General features: G+C 43.4%; 1 protein-coding gene and 1 pseudogene across 3 annotated transcripts in view; one reads left to right on the forward strand and one right to left on the reverse strand.

Annotated features, from left to right (window-relative positions):
• Map3k13 (mitogen-activated protein kinase kinase kinase 13) overlaps positions 1-19678 on the forward strand; it is a 183750-nt gene that overhangs the window by 114884 nt on the left and 49188 nt on the right. For all 3 annotated transcript variants that reach the window (XM_028858767.2, XM_028858769.2, XM_037209835.1), the window contains one exon: positions 13497-14053. In XM_028858767.2, the coding sequence (XP_028714600.1) occupies positions 13582-14053 (472 nt within the window). In that variant the 5' untranslated portion in view covers positions 13497-13581. The remainder of the gene's footprint in view (positions 1-13496; positions 14054-19678) is intronic.
• LOC114684254 lies at positions 4069-4555 on the reverse strand (annotated as a pseudogene).

Below are 19678 nucleotides of genomic sequence, written 5' to 3' on the forward strand. Positions count from 1 at the left end.
CGCACCATTCTGAGCCACCGTTTTTCTTTTGGCATCTGTTCTGGTGAGATTATGGCTATTTATTTCTCTAACAGGCAGCCAGGCTGACGGCAGGAGCCAGGAGGAAAAAGGAAGACTCTGCTGAGCAGGCTAGCAGCCTCTCTGGGACTTGATGTGCATCAAGAGCAGTTAGGGTGAACTTCAATCCTTGAACGTCCGGCTAGATGCCTTCAAGTTTTCTACGTCGGAGGAATATGAGTCCAGGAGTAGGCTCTAACGTTCACATCTGGCAGTCAAGGGCAGTAGCAATGGCCTGCGCTGTTTCGGAGTCTCTTGGACTCTGACCAACGACCAAATCGAGGGTTTTCGTGGCTGACACTGAGGATTTTATTAGTCTATGGCTCTTAGGGGATCATTGTCATCGCAGTGGCATAACGTCTTTTAAATTATTTTATATGTATACATTTACAATTATATCTAGTACACATTTTTGTTGGCTGGTTGGTTGATCTCTTTTGTTTTAGCTTTTGGGGAGGTTTTTGTTTTGTTTTTTGCTTTTTCAAGACAAGATTTCTCTGTATAACAGCTCTTGCTGTCCTAGAACTCGCTTTGTAGACCAGGCTGGTCTCAAACTCAGAGAGATCTGCCTGCCTCTGCCTCTCAAGTACTGGAATTAAAGGTGTGTGCCACCACTGACTGGTGCAACATATACACGTATTTTTAAGTAAACATAAAGTAGTGTTTTCCTATGACTTTTACAGTTATCCTCGGTGTTCTTTACCCACTCCCTCCTTCTCAGCATTGGCCCCCATTTCTTCTTCCTGCACAGTCCACACCCTTCTTCCTGTATAGTCCACACCCTTCTTCCTGTACAGTCCGCACCCTTCTTCCTGCACAGTCCACGCCCTTCTTCCTGCACAGTCCACGCCCTTCTTCCTGTACAGTCCACACCCTTCTTCCTGTACAGTCCACACCCTTCTTCCTGTACAGTCCATACCCTTCTTCCTGTACAGTCCACACCCTTCTTCCTGTACAGTCCACACCCTTCTTCCTGTACAGTCCACATCCTTCTTCCTGTACAGTCCACACCCTTCTTCCTGTACAGTCCACACCCTTCTTCCTGTTCAGTCCACACCCTTCTTCCTGTACAGTCAGCACCATGGTCTTTTTTTTTTTTTTTTTTTTTTTTTTTTACTTTCCTGGTAACTTCAGGTTATAAACTCGCCTCTAGGGATTCAGAGTGAGAACCCCTAAATAAGAGGCCACTTGCCCCGTTTGGCTTTGGGGTCTGGGTTCTTCATTCAGTATAATGTGCTCTAGTTTCATCCATTTACGAGCAAAGCTCATGACTCCATTTTTCTTTACAGTCAAACAGAATTCCATTGTGTGTATGTACCACATTCTCATTATCCGTTCATCAACTCAAGGGCATTTAGGTTGTGTCTGTTTCCTGGCTATGAGAACAGAGCAGCAATGACCATGGCCGAGCCAGGTCTGTGCAGTAGGATGTTGAGTCCTTTGGCACATGCCAAGGAGTGGCGTAGCTGGGTTGTGTGGTAGGTCTGCTTCTAGCCCTTTGGGAATTTTCCACACTGACTTCCAGAGTGGCTGCACTAGTTTGCAACCCCAACGGTGGGTGAGGGTTCCCTTTCCCATGTTCTCACCAGCATTTTTGTCAGTTGTTTTCTTGGTCTTAGCCAATCTGACTGGGGTGAGAGGAAATTTCAAAGTAGTTTTAATTTGCATTTCCCTAATTAATTGCTAAGGATGCAGATGCTTTAAAAGATATTCTTAGGTACATTTGCAAAGATGGCAAAGATTCTCTCCCTCTCTGTAGGTGCCCTCTCCACTCGGTTGCTTTGTTGTTTGCAGTACAGGCTGTTTGGTTTGATGTGGTTCCGTTTTTAATTATTGGCCTTGACTCTTGAGTGAGTGGAGTCCTCTTCAGAACGTCCTTCTCTATGCCTCCGTGTTATGGGCACAACCATCATACAGTTGATGTCTGTAACCGGTGATCCATACAGGTGTGATTCCATCCTTTGTGTGTAGATAATGAGTTTTCCCAGTACCATGTGTTGAAAATGCTGTTTCTTCTCCAGTCTGTGTTTTGTCCTTTGTCGAATGTGCGTTGGTTGTAGTTACAAGGACTCGGGTTTGGGTCTTCTATTGCATCTTCCCATGTACTGAATTCCGGTTTGTTCTCGTTTCTCCGAATTTTGGAATCACATCATTAAGTCACCTATTTGTGCACATCCTGATTTTTGATGGAGCCAGCAGAACTGTGGGTTTCCCTCCTGGGACTGCTTTCATTGTGACCCGGAGGTGTTGCTGGGTTGTTTTCATCTTCATTTAATTCCAGGAATTTTCCATTTTCTTTCTTCTTCTTTGACCCATCCTCATTCAGTGATGAGTTGCTTAATCTCCGTGAGTTTGCATATTTACTGGAGATCTGTGTGCTGTTGATCTTAAGCTTTATAACCCTTGTCAGTATGAGAGTTGTTTCTCTTTTTATAAATTTTTAAAATTTTGTTTTGTGCCTCAAGATGTGGTCTGTGTTAAAGCTTCCATGAGCTGTTGAGTAGAATGTATATTCTTTCATGTTTGGTAGAATATTCTGTAGCTATCTGTTAGGTTCATTTGATGTATGATGTCATTTAATTCTAATGCCTTTTGATTGAGGAGTTGAGGCCAATTTTTTTTTTTTTTTTTTAGTTTTAAAAAATAATTTATTTTTTAGTTTATTCTTGGAAGATGTATGTTGATTATTGTCTTTTCTTTCCTTGTTCATGTTCTTGGACTTATTTTGTGTTTTAGTTTCATTTATTTTCTTTCTGTGGCCTCTAGGCTAGATTTATTCCTTTCTTGAGTCTGAAGCGTTGCTTCTGGTAGTCTCTGTAGGGCTGGTGTGATGGATATGAATTCTTTTTTTTTTTTTTTTTCTTTTTCGAGACAGGATTTCTCTGTATAGTTTTGCACCTTTCCTGGAACTTGCTTTGTTGACCAGCCTGGCCTTGAACTCACAAAGATCCGCCTGCCTCTGCCTCCCGAGTGCTGGGATTAAAGGCGTGCGCCACCACCGCCTGGCTAAAATCATGGGTGTAACAGTGATCTTTTTTTTTTTTTTTGAGCTGAGGATCGAACCCAGGGCCTTGTGCTTGCTAGGCAAGCACTCTACCACTGAGCTAAATCCCCAACCCTGAATTCTTTGAGGCTGTTTATATCATGGAAAGTTTTTCTTTCTCCTTCAGCTGTGGCACATAGTTTTGGTAGGTATAGTAGTCCCGGATAGCATCCATGGTCTTTTAGAACTTGGAGTATGTTGCTCCAGGCACTTCTGGCTTTTAAAGTTCCATCAATAAACCAGCTGCTATTATTATGGATTTCCCTTTATATATGTGACTTGTGGTTTTTCTCTTACAGCTTTCAGCACCCTGTTTTTGTTCTGAATTGAATACTGGATGCTTTAATGCAATGGAGATTTTTTTTTTATTTGTGTTCAGGTTTCATCTTTTAATTAACTCCATAAAGGACATCCTAAACACATCAGACACAACAGAATATCTTTTCTTCCAGTATTAAAAAAATGACATTCACAAACATTTTCAAGAAGCTCTTCTATATAATCAGGACAGTAATCTTGAATAAAAAACATCTCTAAGCAATCATGATCTTGATTCAGATTGCTCATAGGTACATTCAGAAATCACTTTCTGGCCATGATAAACATTGTATACAAATTTTTTCATATGTCCCTAAATACACATTAATTTCAAAAACATTAGCCTGGCCACTTTTTTGGGCCAGAAATAATCCTGAACCTTGACAAAAGAAAAAATATTGGTACCATAACCAATGTCTTAAAATTTGTCTTTAAAAGGGGGAAAAAAAGTGTTTAAAGAACACATGGAGCTTTCTAAAAGGTCTTTAACAAACTACCTTGGGAGCTCAATTCAAAAATAGAACTTGATGTGCTAAAACAGATGTTTCAGCGCAGCTCCAGAAATCTTTATCAATACAGCATTTGGAAGGACGACCCTGGATCAGAAGTGTTATTCCTTGTGTATCTACATTATGTGTGTATGCCCCGTTTCAGTTGTCATAATTGTCTCTAATTTCCTCCTGAGGAGCGGTCATAACCACCCCGGCTTCTGCCACTGTAGTCTCTAGACCGTCCGTATCCATATCCATATCCTCCAGGTCGACTGCCGTATCTTCCGCCTCCATAGCCCTGGTCTCCACCACCTCTAGGGTAGCTGCGACCACGCCCATGGGCCCCAAAGGCACCCCCTCTGCTTCCCCGGGCAGACTTGCCTACATGGTCCACACGCATCTGGCGCCCATCCAGGGACACTCCATTCATGGCTCTCATGGCATCTGAGGCATGCTCTGGGTTGGTGAAGGTGATGAAGCCAAAACCCTGGGATCTTTGAGTCTCCCCGTCCTTGACAACAACCACCTCAGAGAAAGGCCCGAAGCTGCTGAAGTGGTCTTCGAGTGCCTGCTCATCCGGTGTTGAAGTTGAGCCCTCCCACGAAGAGCTTTCCTTCTTCAGAAGACATGGCAGAATGCAAATCCTGGAAAATTAAAAGTCAAAGGCTGGAGACACAGCGAGCTCTGGGGAACCGGGAGAACAGAGAGGCTGCCGCGTGGGGAAGACCGGAGATTTTTTTGGGGGGGTCTTATTAATTTGGTGTTCCGTGTGCTTTTTGTATCTTTATGAGTATATTTTTTATTTTCCCCCCACTTTTATTAAAAATGGTTTCTTTTCTCATACGGCATATCCTGATTAAAAGTACCTGTGCTTTATTTTTTACTTAATTTTTTAAGGATTTACATGTTTATGTGTTACAGATGGTTGTGAACTGCCATGTCAGTGCTGGGAATGGAACCCAGGTCCTCTGCAAGAACAAGGTCTCTTAACAGCTGAGCCATCTCTCTAGTCCTGTATCTTTTCTTAATTTGGGGAGATTTTCTTCTATGGTCTTTTGAATATCTGGTCCATACCATTGACTTGGGATTCTTCTCATCCATCTATGCCTATAATTCAAAGATTTGGTCTGTTCATAGTGTCTCACAGTTCCTGCATGGTTCTTTCATTTTTTTTAAATTAATTAATTAATTAATTTTCTGTTATCAGCTTGATACAGTATAAATTCTTATCCTAATAGTGAAATGTTTCATTGAGGCTTGCTCAGTAATTGAGTAAAACCAAAACTTATTATAAGCCACAGTCATCCTAGGGTCCCCCATGATATCTATCTATCTATCTATCTATCTATCTATATATATATATAGGTTCTGTGGGTTGCAGTCTGATTGTTCTTTGCTTTATATCTAGAATCCACTTATGAGTGAGTACATACCATGTTTGTCCTTCTGGGTTTGGGTTACCTCACTCAGGATGATTTTTTCTAGTTCCATCCATTTGCCTGCAAACCTCATGATGTCATTGTTTTTCTCTGCTGAGTAGTACTCCATTGTGTAGATGTACCACATTTTCTTAATCTATTCTTCAGTTGACGGGCATCTAGGTTGTTTCCAGGTTCTGGCTATTACAAATAGTGCTGCTATGAACGTAGTTGAGCATTTGTGGGTTTCTTTCATTTTTAACTTACATTCTTCGCATGTAAGTCTAGTTCCAGTTCTGCCTCTTACCTCTGTCTTGGCAACATTAGTGACTTTTTTCACTATTGTCTCAAGAACCCAACAAGAGGTAATGTAAAGAAGAAAGGCTTATTTGGTCTCATGATTGAGGACACACACTCCATTGTGGCTGGGAAGGTCCAGTGGCAGGACCAGCTGTACCTGTGTGATGGAAGGCTGGGGGCTCACATGTGGGCATCTCAGGAAGCCGAAAAGGGGGATGCTGATGCTCACCTGCTTTCTCCTTCCCCTTTTCATCCAGCCCAGAACCCCCAGCCCATGGGACACTAATATCCATGTTCAGGAATGGTCTTTCTCCCCAGTCAATCTTCTCTAGAGATACTCAAACCAATAAACCCCAAAGTACGCATCACTAATGTACTAAGTGTCAGCAACCCAATCAAAGGGCAATCAAAATAACCATTGGGGGCTGGAGAGGCAGCGGATTCAGTAAAGTGCTTGCCACACTAGCTTTAAGACTGGAGCTCCATCCCAGCACCCACATAGAAAGCCAGAGGTGGTGGCACATGCTTTGTGTGTGTGATTTTTTATTTTTATTTATTTATTTATTTATTTATTTATTTATTTATTTAGTGCCGAATGCTGTTTATTGAAGGAGGGAGGAGGTCTTAAATACAGGTTTGCAACAATGGGAGAACCCCAGAGGGCAGAAGTTCGCTACCAATGTTTTACAATCTTGCATCTAAGCTGTTAACGCCCATTATGCAGAATACACAGACAAGGAACTTCCCTTAAGCATTTAGGAGGGTGGAACCCGGCAGGGAATTAGCATAGGGTGGCACATGCTTTTAATCCCAGTCCTGGGAAGGCAGTGACATGCAGATCCCTGGAGCTTGCTGGCCAGGCAATTTAGCCTAATCCCCAGACTGCAAGAGACCCTGTCTCAAAAAACAGGGAAGACTGTGCCTGAGGGGTGACTCTGAAGATCGTTCTCTGACTTTCACACACAGGTATATACACATATGTTCACCCACCCACGTAGAAACACTAACACACATATTCACATACAGACAGTACATTTTTTAAAGTGACTTCTCTTCATTGCTATTGTGTCTGCTTAGTTCAGGCCCCCATTATCTTTCTGAACTCTGCCTCCTAACCAGACCTTCAGTCTTTCTCCTTCAGCTCAACTTCTACTTCTAGTAATGTGATTTTAGTTTACAAGCTTGATCATTTCATGCCTACATTTAAATTCCTTAGTGGCCCCCTCTTGCCTTATGGGTAACATCCCAAGGTTTAGCTTGTCACAAGGTCCACCATAGTCCGACCGTGACCTGCTTTTTCTAAGAGTTGTCCCTTTTGTTCCCCTGACCTCCCTATAATGCTGAGTTTCTTTCCTGATAAACAACTGTTTCCATGGCATCTCTAGATACACTTGATGCTGTCTTCTTCCTGAGCTCCCACTGTACGGAGTGTGTAGAGTATCTCACCATACGGTCATTATGTGTTGATCTCTCTAAATTATAAGCTAAGGATAGGAACCTATGTACCATCCATTAATGCTTAATATGCAACATAGCATGTGATAGCTCAATAAGTATGTGAATGGATGGATGGATGAATGAATGGATGGATGGATGGATGGATGAGAGTTCAGAGGATAGGATATTTTTACTCATTCACAGATATAAGGTGATGGAAAGTTTAAAGGGGCTTAAAATCCAGGCCTCAGTAAAAGATTGAGAAAATAATTAAAAAGTCAACTTTTATCCACAATCCTCCAACAGAGGGTAATATAGACACTCATCCCCTTCATGTTAAAATCCGAAGTTCCTTATATTCTAACCCAGTCTGCCCATTTGAATCTTTCACCGTGTACATACTATGAACTACATCCCAGCCAGTTGCAGCTTCTCATCCATCCCATAGTCTCCCATCCCTGACCTGGTTCATGCTTTCCTCTGTGGATGAAGAAACAGCTCTCGCCTCAGAGGATAAGAGAGAGTTTGTTCTGGAGCCAAATATGTGTGACCATGGTCCAGGAACAGACTTGTATCACCCTAAATTCCGTGTTCCAGCATACTAACCATTTCGTGAAGTTGTTTAGTAACAGGACAAAGAAAACCATAAATCAAGATACTTTTCAAATATATTGGTGGAAACATCAACCAGCTTGGTTACGGTGAAGCAGAAATCTCTGCTATAGGCCTTGGATGTTACCTGACAACATTCTAGGCTTTGAGGTCTGTTCACACTTTCCAAAGAATTTGCCTATCAGTCACAATGCTGTTAGATCACACACAAAGATGGACAATAAATGGCTATTACCAGGGCCAAAGATGGCCCGAGATAATTTGTCTCTGTGTAAGGAGCCCTGTTGCCTGCCACACAGGAAAAACCAGGGTTGAATCTCTAAGCTGCAGTTTATTTCAAGAGCCAACAGTCAGAGAAGACCGGATGAGCGTCCTGAAGGTCTGCCTCGTGCCTTCCTTAGCCAGCAGATTGTATAGCCAGGAAAAACAAAGGCAGGCGGCCTTCCGGTTTAGGCAGGCAGGGGTCAGTGTTGTCTCAGGTTCTGGCGTTGGTGCCTGTCTCTCTAGTCTCCTCCATGGAGCAGTGTGAGCACCAAGGCCTCTCAGAGCAAGACTTGCTTCTGAACAGGTCTTTGGGTGCCATCAAGCCAAGCTGAAGTTCCAGGCCAGTTGGGAGTTCTCTCTGGGGTCTCAAGTGTCTGACGGCAGGTCAGTGAGGCTGTTGCTGCAACAGTATTAGTTATCCACCACTTTATGCAGTCCAGGGAGGGAATCACCCCCTTTTCTTGGTCTAGTGTGTCCAGTAAGTTCTAGGTCCTGATCCCCCCCTATAGTTTTAATATGTGCATGTGCCATAACAGTCTTAATTCATCCTGATAAATGTATAGGACAGCACCCTTTCTACTCCCAGGAATAAGTTGCTTTTCAGTCTGTGTTGCCTGGGTGCTGCAGGCCACATGGTGTGGTTTACGTGTCTACCCAGGTATGCAATCATCCTCTTAAAATGGAGTCAGTATCTGAGAACAAGACATGGCCTGAAGAACTACTGTGTCCATGGTGTGATGTAACTTAAAGCAGGGCACAGCCTGGTCTCAGCATCAGTCTTTCTAGGCAAGCACTCTCCTGCTGAGCCATCCCCATCCCAGAATACTTTTAGTTCTGTTTTTTGAGACAAAGTCATACCTAGCCCAGGTGAGTCTTGAACTCCTGATCTTCCTGCTTCTACCTTCGAGTGCTGGGCTTATAGGCATGCACCACCATGACACATCTCCATCTCTCCTTCTCTACTCTCCAGTGTGTTAACAGAGTTATTAAGGTCTGGCATCCCTAACAGGACAGGCACAGCTGTCCACAAAAAGCCAATTACAGGGATAAATTAGTAGTGAAAGTCAAGAGTCAGAAAGACAGGCAGAGAAAGGAGAGAGATGGGGGGGAGGGGGTGGGCAGACCCAGTCAATGTGACTACATCAAGAAGAGAGACAAAGAGGTCCACTGACTCTCACTCCTGCTCTACATCCATCTTCAAGGTGCTAAAATGATGTATAGGCTTAAGTAAAGAGCTAGAGTTGCACACAACTAAGCAATTCTTGTCAGGGTATAGTCCTGTCCACTGACCCATAACTAACCCATTATTGTCTTAGCTCCAGTTTCTCCTCAAGGTCCTCCAACAAGTTGCTCGTCGACTTGTGTCCCCTTCTGCCTGGCCCTGGGCTTCAGCTGTTTTCTCCTCCCAGCGTGAGAATTGTTTCTTGGGGGCCATTGTTTCAGCAGTCTGGTAGCCAAAGTGAGGGACACTGTCTCTTAGAATATCCTCGATTCTGTCAGTCTGGTTGCAAGCACTCTACTCTCGACTCTTAAAAAAATGTACGATTTTTGGTTGTGAGCCTAGCCTTTAATGGCTGAGCTATCTCTCCAGCCCAACGATTTTTGATTCTTCATGTGCCTGGGACCATCTGGTACTGTAGCATGAATCTTAACTGGTCTTATTAATGAGAACAAACCCGAGGCCAGTTATTGGGGTGAATGCTGGAAGAGCAGAGCAGCAGAACAAGCCACAGCTTCCTCACCTCACCAATTCCTCAGCTGATCTTGTTTCCTCAGACTGGAAGCCTCTGAGTTCTCATCCAGAATGGGTCTCAGCTGCACTGTTGCTCAAAAGACTAAAAGCTTAACCAGGCCTAGTTCCTGGTTTTCACGCCTTATATACCTTTCTGCTTCCTGCCATCACTTCCTGGGATTAAAGGCGTGAGTCACCATGCCTGGCTGTCTCCAGTGTGGCTTTGAACTCAGAGATCTGGAAGGATCTCTGCCTTTGGAATGCTAGGATTAAAGGTGTGTGTGCCACCATTTTCTGGCCTCTGTATCTAGTGGCTTTTCTGTTCTCTGACCCCAGATAAGTTTATTAGGGTACACAATATTTTGGGGAACACAGTACCACCACACAGTACCAGTTGCTGTTGCATCATTAAGGGCAACAGAGCCCCTCTTGGCCCTGGTGAGCTTTATTGAGGGTGCTAGGGTGCAGGCTGGTTAGTGGCCACCGTGTCAGCACTGAAGGAACAGAGACAGTTCCACCTGCTCACCCTCTGCAGCCCAGGATTTCTCTTAGACTTTTAGGGACCTTAAGTCGGGCCTAACCACGATTGGTGGCTTTGACAATGAAAAGAGACTAGCCAGTGAAGTGCAGCAGTGTTGGAGAGGTTGGAGAACCTGTCTTCGTATATGTTAGTGAAAGAGGCACTCAGAAAAAGCACGCATCCAGATGTGGGGATGCGCTTCCCGAAGGAGAGTAGGGAAAGTAATCAATTGTCTTGGTATTAACCTCATATAGCATCTCGGGGCTCTCAAGTTACAGTTCACAAGGTTGCTAAGAAACCTTTCTCTCCTCGCTTTCGTTAACTGGGATAGCTGAAGTGGCTCCAGAATGCCTTGAGTGGAATTATAGAGGCGAAACCAGGAGCGGCTAGGTTTGCACGGGGGTTGGGGGTGCCCATCCCCGTCAGCAGCTTCCTGGGGAGATTCCTAGAAAGTTTCGGGCTGATGGCCGAGGAGGAAGCAGAGTTTTACACAGTTGGCACTCATGCGGGACTCTTGCTTCTCTGCCGGCCGAGGCTTCCGTTAGATCCAGGGGGAGGGGGCGCCTTTTCCTTCGTGGGTCCCTTAATTTTTCTTGCTGTCTGCCCTTCTCAGCCAGAGTCCCCCAGTGGCTCTTAAATTCACATCGTCTTGTGTTGATTGGATGAGGAGTGAAGACTTGGGGGGAAGGAGTGGGGAAAGGAAATTTATCAAGGGAAGTAAGATTATCGTTTGTTTTTTGTTGTTGTTATTGTTATTGTTGTTGTTATCTTCCAATTTGTTGTTTATTTGTCTTACTGTATTGTATTCTATTGTATTGTATTTTCTCATTATTCCTCAGATGACTGTTTTCTAACTAGAGACAGAAACGGTATGGGTCTGGGTGGAAGGGGAGGTGGGGAGGAGCTGGGAGGAATAGTGAGGGGAAAGCGTAATCAGAATATATTGTATGAAAAAAAATCTATTTCAATAAAAGAAAAGAAAAAAAGGTGAGATTAACTCCCAAGTGGCCTTCCCAAGAAAGAGATACATACACGCTCCCATCTAGATTAGTGGCGTTGTATGGGACTGTTGTCAGTAACTAATAGAGACCGAGGTCATCGGTATTGAGTTTAGTCATCCTTTTTTATTGTGTTGATTTATGTAAGGGTGTGTGTGTGTGTGTGTGTGTGTGTGTGTGTGTGTGTGTGTGTATTCACACACGGGCTCCTGTGGAGGTCAGAGGTAACCTTGGGGAACGTAGTTTCCTCCTTCCATCATGTGGCTCCTGAGATGGAGTCAGGTCCTCTGTCAGGCTTGGTGACAGGAGCCTTTGCTGGCTAAGCCATCTCACCTGGCCCAAGACTGGTGGTTCTTTGAGGACACCAAGGACCAAACTGGTGAAGAATCTAACAGGAAAGGCAGTCATGTGCTGCTCATCCCGCCAGGTCACCTGTGTGCCTCTCTCTCTTCTCTCTCCTCCACTGCTCTCTCATTTTGCTTGTTTTGTAGGCCACTGATGAATTACGTCTCTCTCTTGTTTGAGGGCTACTCTGATGGACTAGTTTATGAGTCATCATGGGCGCTCGCCCTCTCTTCTTACGGGGAGCTCAGGCCTGTCTTACCTGCTACATTGTGATTGGCTTATTTTTCTTACACTGTGTCTTTCGGTTACATCTGTATTGTCTCAATGATAGTGTATCATCCTTTTATGGCTGAATAAAATGTACATCATATACAATATTTGTGTATATACCACATTTCTCAATCCATTCCTCCACTGATGGATACCTGTGTCTCTATTACGACCAATGCTGCAATAAATGTGAGAATGCAGCTGTCTCTTTGACAGACTGATTTCATGTCCTTTCTACAGTAGCAGATTGCAGGGTCACATGGTAGTTCCGCAAATCTGCCATACCGTTTCCCACAATCACAATACTAATTCACAGTCCACCGATGGAAGCCAGCCCTTGCCCACACATGCTGTCCCCGTGTGGTTCTGGTTTACACAAACCTGATAATTTGATGTTAAGCATTTTCTCACAGAGGTCTTGACTGTCCTAACTCTGTTATCTATTGCCCATTTTAAGTCAGGGTATTTTTAATGCTACTGAACTGAGTTCTTTATATAGTCTAGATATTAACCCTTATCAGATGTATAGTTCACAAATATTTTCCCCCATTCTGTGGGTCGCCTCTTCACCATGTTAGATTGTTTCTTTTGCCGTGCAAAAGCTTTTTGGTTTAATCTGATCTCATTTGCCCCTTTTTCATTTGTTTCCTGCTTTAAGAGTCTTAGTCTGCAGTCAACAAATCTGAGATTGTTTTTTGTCAATCTGACTAATCTGGAGCGAGTCTTTGTTTTCAGAGGTTCCGTCCTCCCCAGTGTTTCTGGTGGGTAGATCAGAAGCAAAGAATAATTACGAAGCTGGGGCTTGGTTGTGTTGCCCTAGATTGTGTAACATGACGAAACAGAGTTCAGGAGTAGCCTTGCTGTGCACCCGTGACTTTCCTCTATGAACTGAGTGCTGCAGAGGAGAAATAATGCCAGTGTAAGACACTGAAACAGAGAAAAAGATGGATTGTCGTATATAATAGCCAATATGTTATATGTATGTATATATCAGAACAAGCTGCTTCTCCCTGGTGATAAGGACAGTTTTTTTTTTCTGATTAAAATGGTAATAGAGGGAGATGGAAGCAAGAGGACCACATAACCTGTCTCCAAACGAAAAGGTAGTGCTGATAGAGCATGCTGGGACACTGTGAAGTCACAACTGCGTGGCTCTTCTCACTCTAACCGCCTGCAGTGAGCTACTGTTCATTTTTTGTATGGGTCCTTCCAGTCTCTTCTTTTTGAATATGTGCTCAGTATCCTTTAAATACTTTTTAAGCCTATGTCAAATGCATTGTCCTAACTGTTCTTTATATTAATCTGTCATAAGCAGTTTCTCACAGTAGTGAAAACATTATTTCCCACTGCTGCACTCTATTCCATTATATGTAATAAACCTGCCCAACCTCCTCATTGTCTCTATGACTTTTAAACAATATGTATTTATTTTTATGTATATGTGTGTTTGCCTGAGTGTATGTCTGTGTACCATGTGCATGCAGGAGCCGCTGAAGTCAGAAGTAAGTAGTAATTAGTTGTGAGCTGCCATGTGTGTGCTGGGAACTAAACCCAGGTCCTCTGAAAGAGCAGCCAGTGAGTGCATCTGAGCATCTCTCCAGCCCTGTGTTAGTGCTTCGGTTGTGTACACAGAAGTGGAGCAGAGTGGACTCTAAGGAAAGAACGGCCTCATGTTCTCTTTTTACCTCTAGGTTTTGGACTCCCCTCTTGCATCAGACCTCTGTTGCCAAAGTCCTCTGAGTGCCGTCTCAGGACCTGGGTCACCCTCATGGCACAATGGCCAACCCTCAGGAGCACCTGAGCTGCTCCTCTTCACCACACTTGCCCTTGACTGAGAACAAAGCTTCTCATGGACGAAATGAGCTTGCCGCTATGGGGAACCACCCTCCACCCAAGCTCCCCGAGGACCCCCAGGAGAAGGCTGTGCAGCCAGAGCTGATGGAGACCACGGGCAGTCCCATCTCTACAGCAGTGCTGACCAGTGTGAGCGAGGATTCCAGGGGCCAGTTTGAGAACAGTGTTCTTCAGCTAAGGGAGCAGGATGAATCAGAGATGACGGTGTCTCCGGGGAACAACAGCGCTGTGGATGGAGAGAGCACGAACGGAACTGAAGACATCAAGATTCAGTTCAGCAGGTCCGGCAGCGGCGGCGGGGGTGGGTTTCTCGAAGGGCTGTTCGGATGCCTCAGGCCCGTGTGGAACATCATCGGGAAGGCATATTCCACCGATTACAAACTTCAGCAGCAAGGTAAGCGAGGGCACGTGTGTCCTGGGAAGGCCCTTCTTGGGCAACACAGCCCCACCCCCACCTCCACCAGTGACTGGTCATCTTTAAGGAGTGCACCGACAGTGAGGTCAGGTGACCACCCTGTTTCAGTTTCCTACAGGCTTTCCGAAAGTCATACTTGGGGGTTCCTTTTTACTTGAAGCCAAAATAGACTTTGTCGTCAGCCAGCCTAATGGTGTATAGAGTACACACATGAGGTCATAGAAGGAAGCATCAGTGCTCCCATTTATTGTCTATTTTCACAGGTTTTTGAAGATATCTAATATTTTTATATAGTTGTATAGACATATAACTTATGAATAATTGACATCGTGGGTACGTTTAGTTTTTTTTTTTGTTTTTTGTTTTTTTTTCTGGAGCTGAGGACCGAACCCAGGGCCTTGCTTGTGTTTTCTAGGCAAGCACTTTACCACTGAGCTAAATCCCCAACCCACATTAGGTTTTTTACTGATAACTTATAGAGTCAAAAAGTCTGATGGCAAAAATCAGGCATAGTAACGTGCTGATAGTCCCACTTATTCAGAGACTGAGGCAGGAGGATTACTTGAGCTCAGTTCAGCCAATCCTAAGCAACATAATGAGACTTCCACCTGAAAAACAACAACAACAAAACAAAACAAAACAAAAAACCCGTCTAAACAAGTTGGACAACCACTAGACTAGTTCAAACCAAACTGGCACCATGCTATCCCTGAGGTCTCCAGGACCGCCCTAGATTGTAATAAAAAGGAATTCTTGTCTTGCAGTAAGGGCACACAGCAGCCTCATACTTTGAGGACAGAAGACTAACCAAGTTTGAGAAGCATATAATTTCTCATTTTAAAATACTGAGTCTTAAATTCCCATCATCATGCAACATGTATTTCTGCATTCCAGTTTGAAGTAAAAGAAACATGTTCTTGAGGTTGTAAGTAGTTTACTCTCTAAGAGGAAATGACTCAGGCTCCTGCCAACATTGAAAATAACCTATTTTCCTTATCTTAGAAAAATAATCATTGATATTTTAAGACTGTATCAGGCTGGACATAGCGATGTTTAATCCTTGTATTTACGAGGCTGATGGAGGAGAATCATAAGCTCAAGGCTAGCCTGGTCTACATAGTGAGTTCTTGGTCAGCTTAGACTATGTAATGAGACACTGTCTCAAAAACTATGGAAATAGCTGTCTCTGCTTCACAGCTTGAAGTCTACAGTGGGCACAGAATCCACGCTATGGGACCAGGAGTGGGTACCCTCAGCCGTACCTGCTTCTAAGGGTGTGTGTGTGTGTGTGTGTGTGTGTGTGTGTGTGTGTGTGTGTGTGTAATAGCAGTTGGTGGCTCAGATCAATAATTTCAGCTACTTGAGAGCCTGAGGCAGGAACATCACAATTCAGTCTTCCTGGGCTATGATAGTGATTTCAAGGTTAGACTAAGCAGCTTACTAAGACCCTGTCTGGGAAAACATGAGGGCCTAGGGATTTCGCTTAGTACTAGAGTCCTCAACTGGCGCGTAACTCTTCAGCATCTTTTCTTTGTTTTCTGATTTGGGGCAGTGCCCTGCATATGCTAGACAAAGGCTCTGGCACTGAGATCTGCCCCGGACCCCTTCAGCAAGCATAATTTTTAATGGCTATATAAATATATAATTATTTAAATGTGCTGGTATTTTTAAGCAATCCCTTTGGCTTGGCACTTGTTTGTACTTTTAGTGATTATAAACTGCGTTACAATGATTGTGGTCTGTTACTTTTATTACATTTTTATTTGTTTGTTATGTGTGTGTGTACCTAGAGGGTGGAGTGTAGCTAGAGAGTTTCTCTCCAGCTCCCGCCAAGCCTCGCCAGTCCCAGAGCCCACTTATAAAATAAACACACCGACTCTTATATTATTTAAACTGCTCAGCCATTAGCTCAGGCCTACCATTGTCTAGCTCTTACTCTTATACTAAGCCCAATTTTGTTAATCTATATGTCGCCACATGTTCCGTGGCTTTACCTGTTGCCTCTACATGATGCTCCCTGGGCGGCAGCTGGTGTCTCCCCCTCCTGCCTTCCTGTCCTTTCCTTCCTCCTCTCTGATAGTCCCGCCTGTACTTCCTGCCTGGCTATTGGCCAATCAGTGTTTTATTTATCAAACAACCATCCACAGCACTTCCCCTTTTTCTTTTTTTCTTTTTTTTTTTAAAAAAGGAAGGTTTTAACTTTAACATAGTAAAATTACATATAACAAAACAATTATCAAGCAAGAATTACAGTTACAATATTAAAGAAGATAGCTTATCTATCTTACATTTGTGAGTTTAAGGTTTTATATCTAACTTCTCTTTTATCATAACTGAGGAAATTATAACTAGTCTTCACCTACATCAAAGACCTCAGAAAGATATAATACTACCTGAGAAATGGGAGAAGGATGCAAGCAACTTTCAGGAGTCTAGTAGGGTAGACAGAGACAGCTGGTAGCCTGGACAGTCATCCATAGTTCTCTTGTAAAGTTGGGGCATTTATCTTCAGCCCACAGGGCTAGAGTCTCTCAGTCTTTTTTTTTTTTTAGTGTCCTGTAGAATGTCTGGCAGTTTCCTCTGCAAAGCAGGAACCTGAAGGACCATTTTGCCAAGTAAAGTTCAGTGGTTACCTTCTTAGGGTCCTGCATGTCCAGGCAATGGACAATGTTTCTTGTCCAAATGGCAATTTTTGCCAAGAAGAAGATAACTCCATATAGAGTGTCTTCGATGCCCATCCTCCTCTCTGAAGTAAATCCGGTGCTGCCAAGAGCAGACATGTCTCACTGTCCAGAAAATCTAGATTTTTAAAAATATTTTAAATTCCATGTTCTGTAGGTCTTTGAAGTGTTTGAAGATTACCTGTCTATCTGAAATATATCTATGTATACCTAAAAAACTTAACTAACATGCTACAAGTTTGACTATCATAGAAGTCTAATTATTAATCTGTATTTCTTAATTATCCATTCCAATCTAAATGAGTTACATAAACATAATACCTCAAATGAGAATAAAAATATATATACAGTATAACAAAATTAAGTTTAAACTTGTATCAATAAACCAAAATCTATACCAATGTAGAACATTTTAAACATAAACTAAAATCTATACCAAATGTAAAACATTTTAAACAAGTTGTTGTTCTTTAAAAGTAGGTTCATTAATCTACCCTTTTATCTTATCATATCTATATCCTATATATCTATATCAGTGGAGCATGCAGAGGTCAGAAGACATATCAGGGAGTGTGTGTGTGTGTGTGTGTGTGTGTGTGTGTGTGTGTCTTGCTAAGGTGCAAATCCAGAGCTCCACATGCACCAGATGATGCTTTACCTCTGAGCTACACCCCAGCCCTTTATTTATTCATGGGTAATTTTTGTGTTGTTTTTGGGGACATGGTCTTGCTTTGTAGCCTTGGCTGTCCTTGGACTCACTGTGTAGCCCAGGCTGACCTCTGGCTCTCAGCAGCCCCTCTGCCTCAGCCTCCAGAGCGCTGGGATTATGGATGTATATCACCATGCCCAGCCTTAATCTGTTTTAGAAGTGCTTTGTTCTCTGCCTCTCTATAATCAGATGCGTGTGGTTCTTGGAGGCTCTGCTTGTCTGGTCTTGGCTAATTTGCATCACTGAGCTTTGGACTCAGACAAATCTTTATCCATGCCTGCCAAAAGAAGTCCTTCCATTGTTTGACTTTCATTGTTCTACAAGTTTGCATTTAACTTGTTTTCATGTGACTTTCAGAAAGGCTCACTTTGGAAATTAGTCAGATGCAGGCCCAGTCTGTCAGGATTGGAGTATATCCTAGTGGGGATTGGCACTGCTGTGGCCCCCAAGAGCGACTTGCCAGCCAGAATTAAATGTTGTACTTGTCTTGTGCACTCCAGGATCAGGACACTAATCTTTAATCCTGCATCACAGGCCACCCGAGGGTAACACTGTGCCCCTGCTTTACCCCTAGACTCTCGAGGTCTTGTGTCTGTGTCTTCCTTTTCATATGCTGCTGTGTTTTAGTAGTGGTGCCTAGGGTGGTACGTGTTACCGAAACCTTTTATTGCCAAGTAGTTTCCAGTGTCAACCAGGTACTGCCATGGCCATATCCGAGCTCACTGACAAAAACATCTGCCTTCAAGCAGGTGAGCAGGAGGGGTTTCCTCAGTCTGCGGATCATGGTGACCGTGCAGGACAGATAGTCGTCATCGTGGTTAAACAAAGGACAGACAGCGCTGGGGAAGTACCCAGCAGGTCGAAATCAGCAGGCAGGAGGGGCCAGGTTAGCTACCTTGCTTGGCAGTGATCTAGGAGCTCAATTCTATGTGTCTCTTTTGTTTGGTTCTTTTTTGTTGTTGTTGTTTGTTTTTTCTTTTCTTTTCTTTTTTTAAGACAGGGTTTCTCTGTGTAACCTTGGCTGTCCTGGAACTTACTCTGCAGACCAGGCTGGCCTCGAACTCACAGAGATTCGCCTGTCTCTGCCTCCCGAGAGCTGGGACTAAAGGCGTGCGCCACCACTCCCGGCTTCTATGTGTCTTTATGACTTTTCCTTTCACGTTGTCCGGTCTTGATCTTTCCTTTTCCTTTCCTTCTCATAGGTTACCTGTGAGTATTAGTAGTTAGGCCCCTTCCTAATTACTGAGAGATAACCTGGAGATTAAGCAAAGGAGACTAAATTGGCAACTGTCCATTTTGCCTCCAGTAACCAATGCAAGTCCAAGGTTACCAGGAGCAGGGCGGAAGTGCTCCCGTCTCCTGCTCTCTTGCTCTCTCGGGCTGCCCATACAGACCCTTTATCTCTGTGGGTTGACGTCACCAGAGCTAAATGGTGACAGCATGAGCTGCCGTTCCTGGAGAATTGTATTATCATGATACTGGGAACAGTTGAAATTTGAGTGCCAAATGCAGTTTAATAGTTCATTTCTCACTTTATAAAACTACTAATTAATAGACATTGCTTCTGAAAATATAGTAATTACAGCGTAAGTAAGCATCATAAGACAGCCTGAACAGAAAGCGTTATTTAACAAATCGCTAAATATTTATATAGGTAAAAATTCATTTAAATCAGCCTTCATATCATATGCCAAAATAAACTCCACGTATAGTTCTCTCCTTCTACCATACGGGGACTCAGGCATCAAACTCAAGTCCATAGGCTTGATGGCCAGTGTCTTTACCACAGAGCCCTCTTTAAAAACCAGCAATAGAGAACCACAGAAGACAGACTGCATCCTCTGCAGTGGAGGGGAAGGATACAGAAGCAGTCATGAGTGTGAGGATTGTAAGACCTGAGCAGATGTTCTGCAGAGGTTTTCCCAGTTCTGACAAGCAGATGTGGACATTAAACAAAGCATTCTGTCCCTGACTTAGAAGACAGATATACAGGAAATTAGAAATTAAAATGAAACAATAATTAATATTGCTCATTACTGCCACAGTTATGATAAAACCAGCATATCTGGACATCAGTGCTAACAGCATCAACCCAGGAAAATCCTTTTGTTTAGTGGCTTGGAATGCATTTATCCCCAAAGCTGGGAGACTGTTTATACTCCAACCTAGGGGTTAACTCTGAGGAAATAATATGAAGAAATGGCATCAAATTAA

Source organism: Peromyscus leucopus, chromosome 12 (assembly GCF_004664715.2).
Source record: "Peromyscus leucopus breed LL Stock chromosome 12, UCI_PerLeu_2.1, whole genome shotgun sequence".
In the NCBI taxonomy this organism is placed as follows: domain Eukaryota; kingdom Metazoa; phylum Chordata; class Mammalia; order Rodentia; family Cricetidae; genus Peromyscus; species Peromyscus leucopus.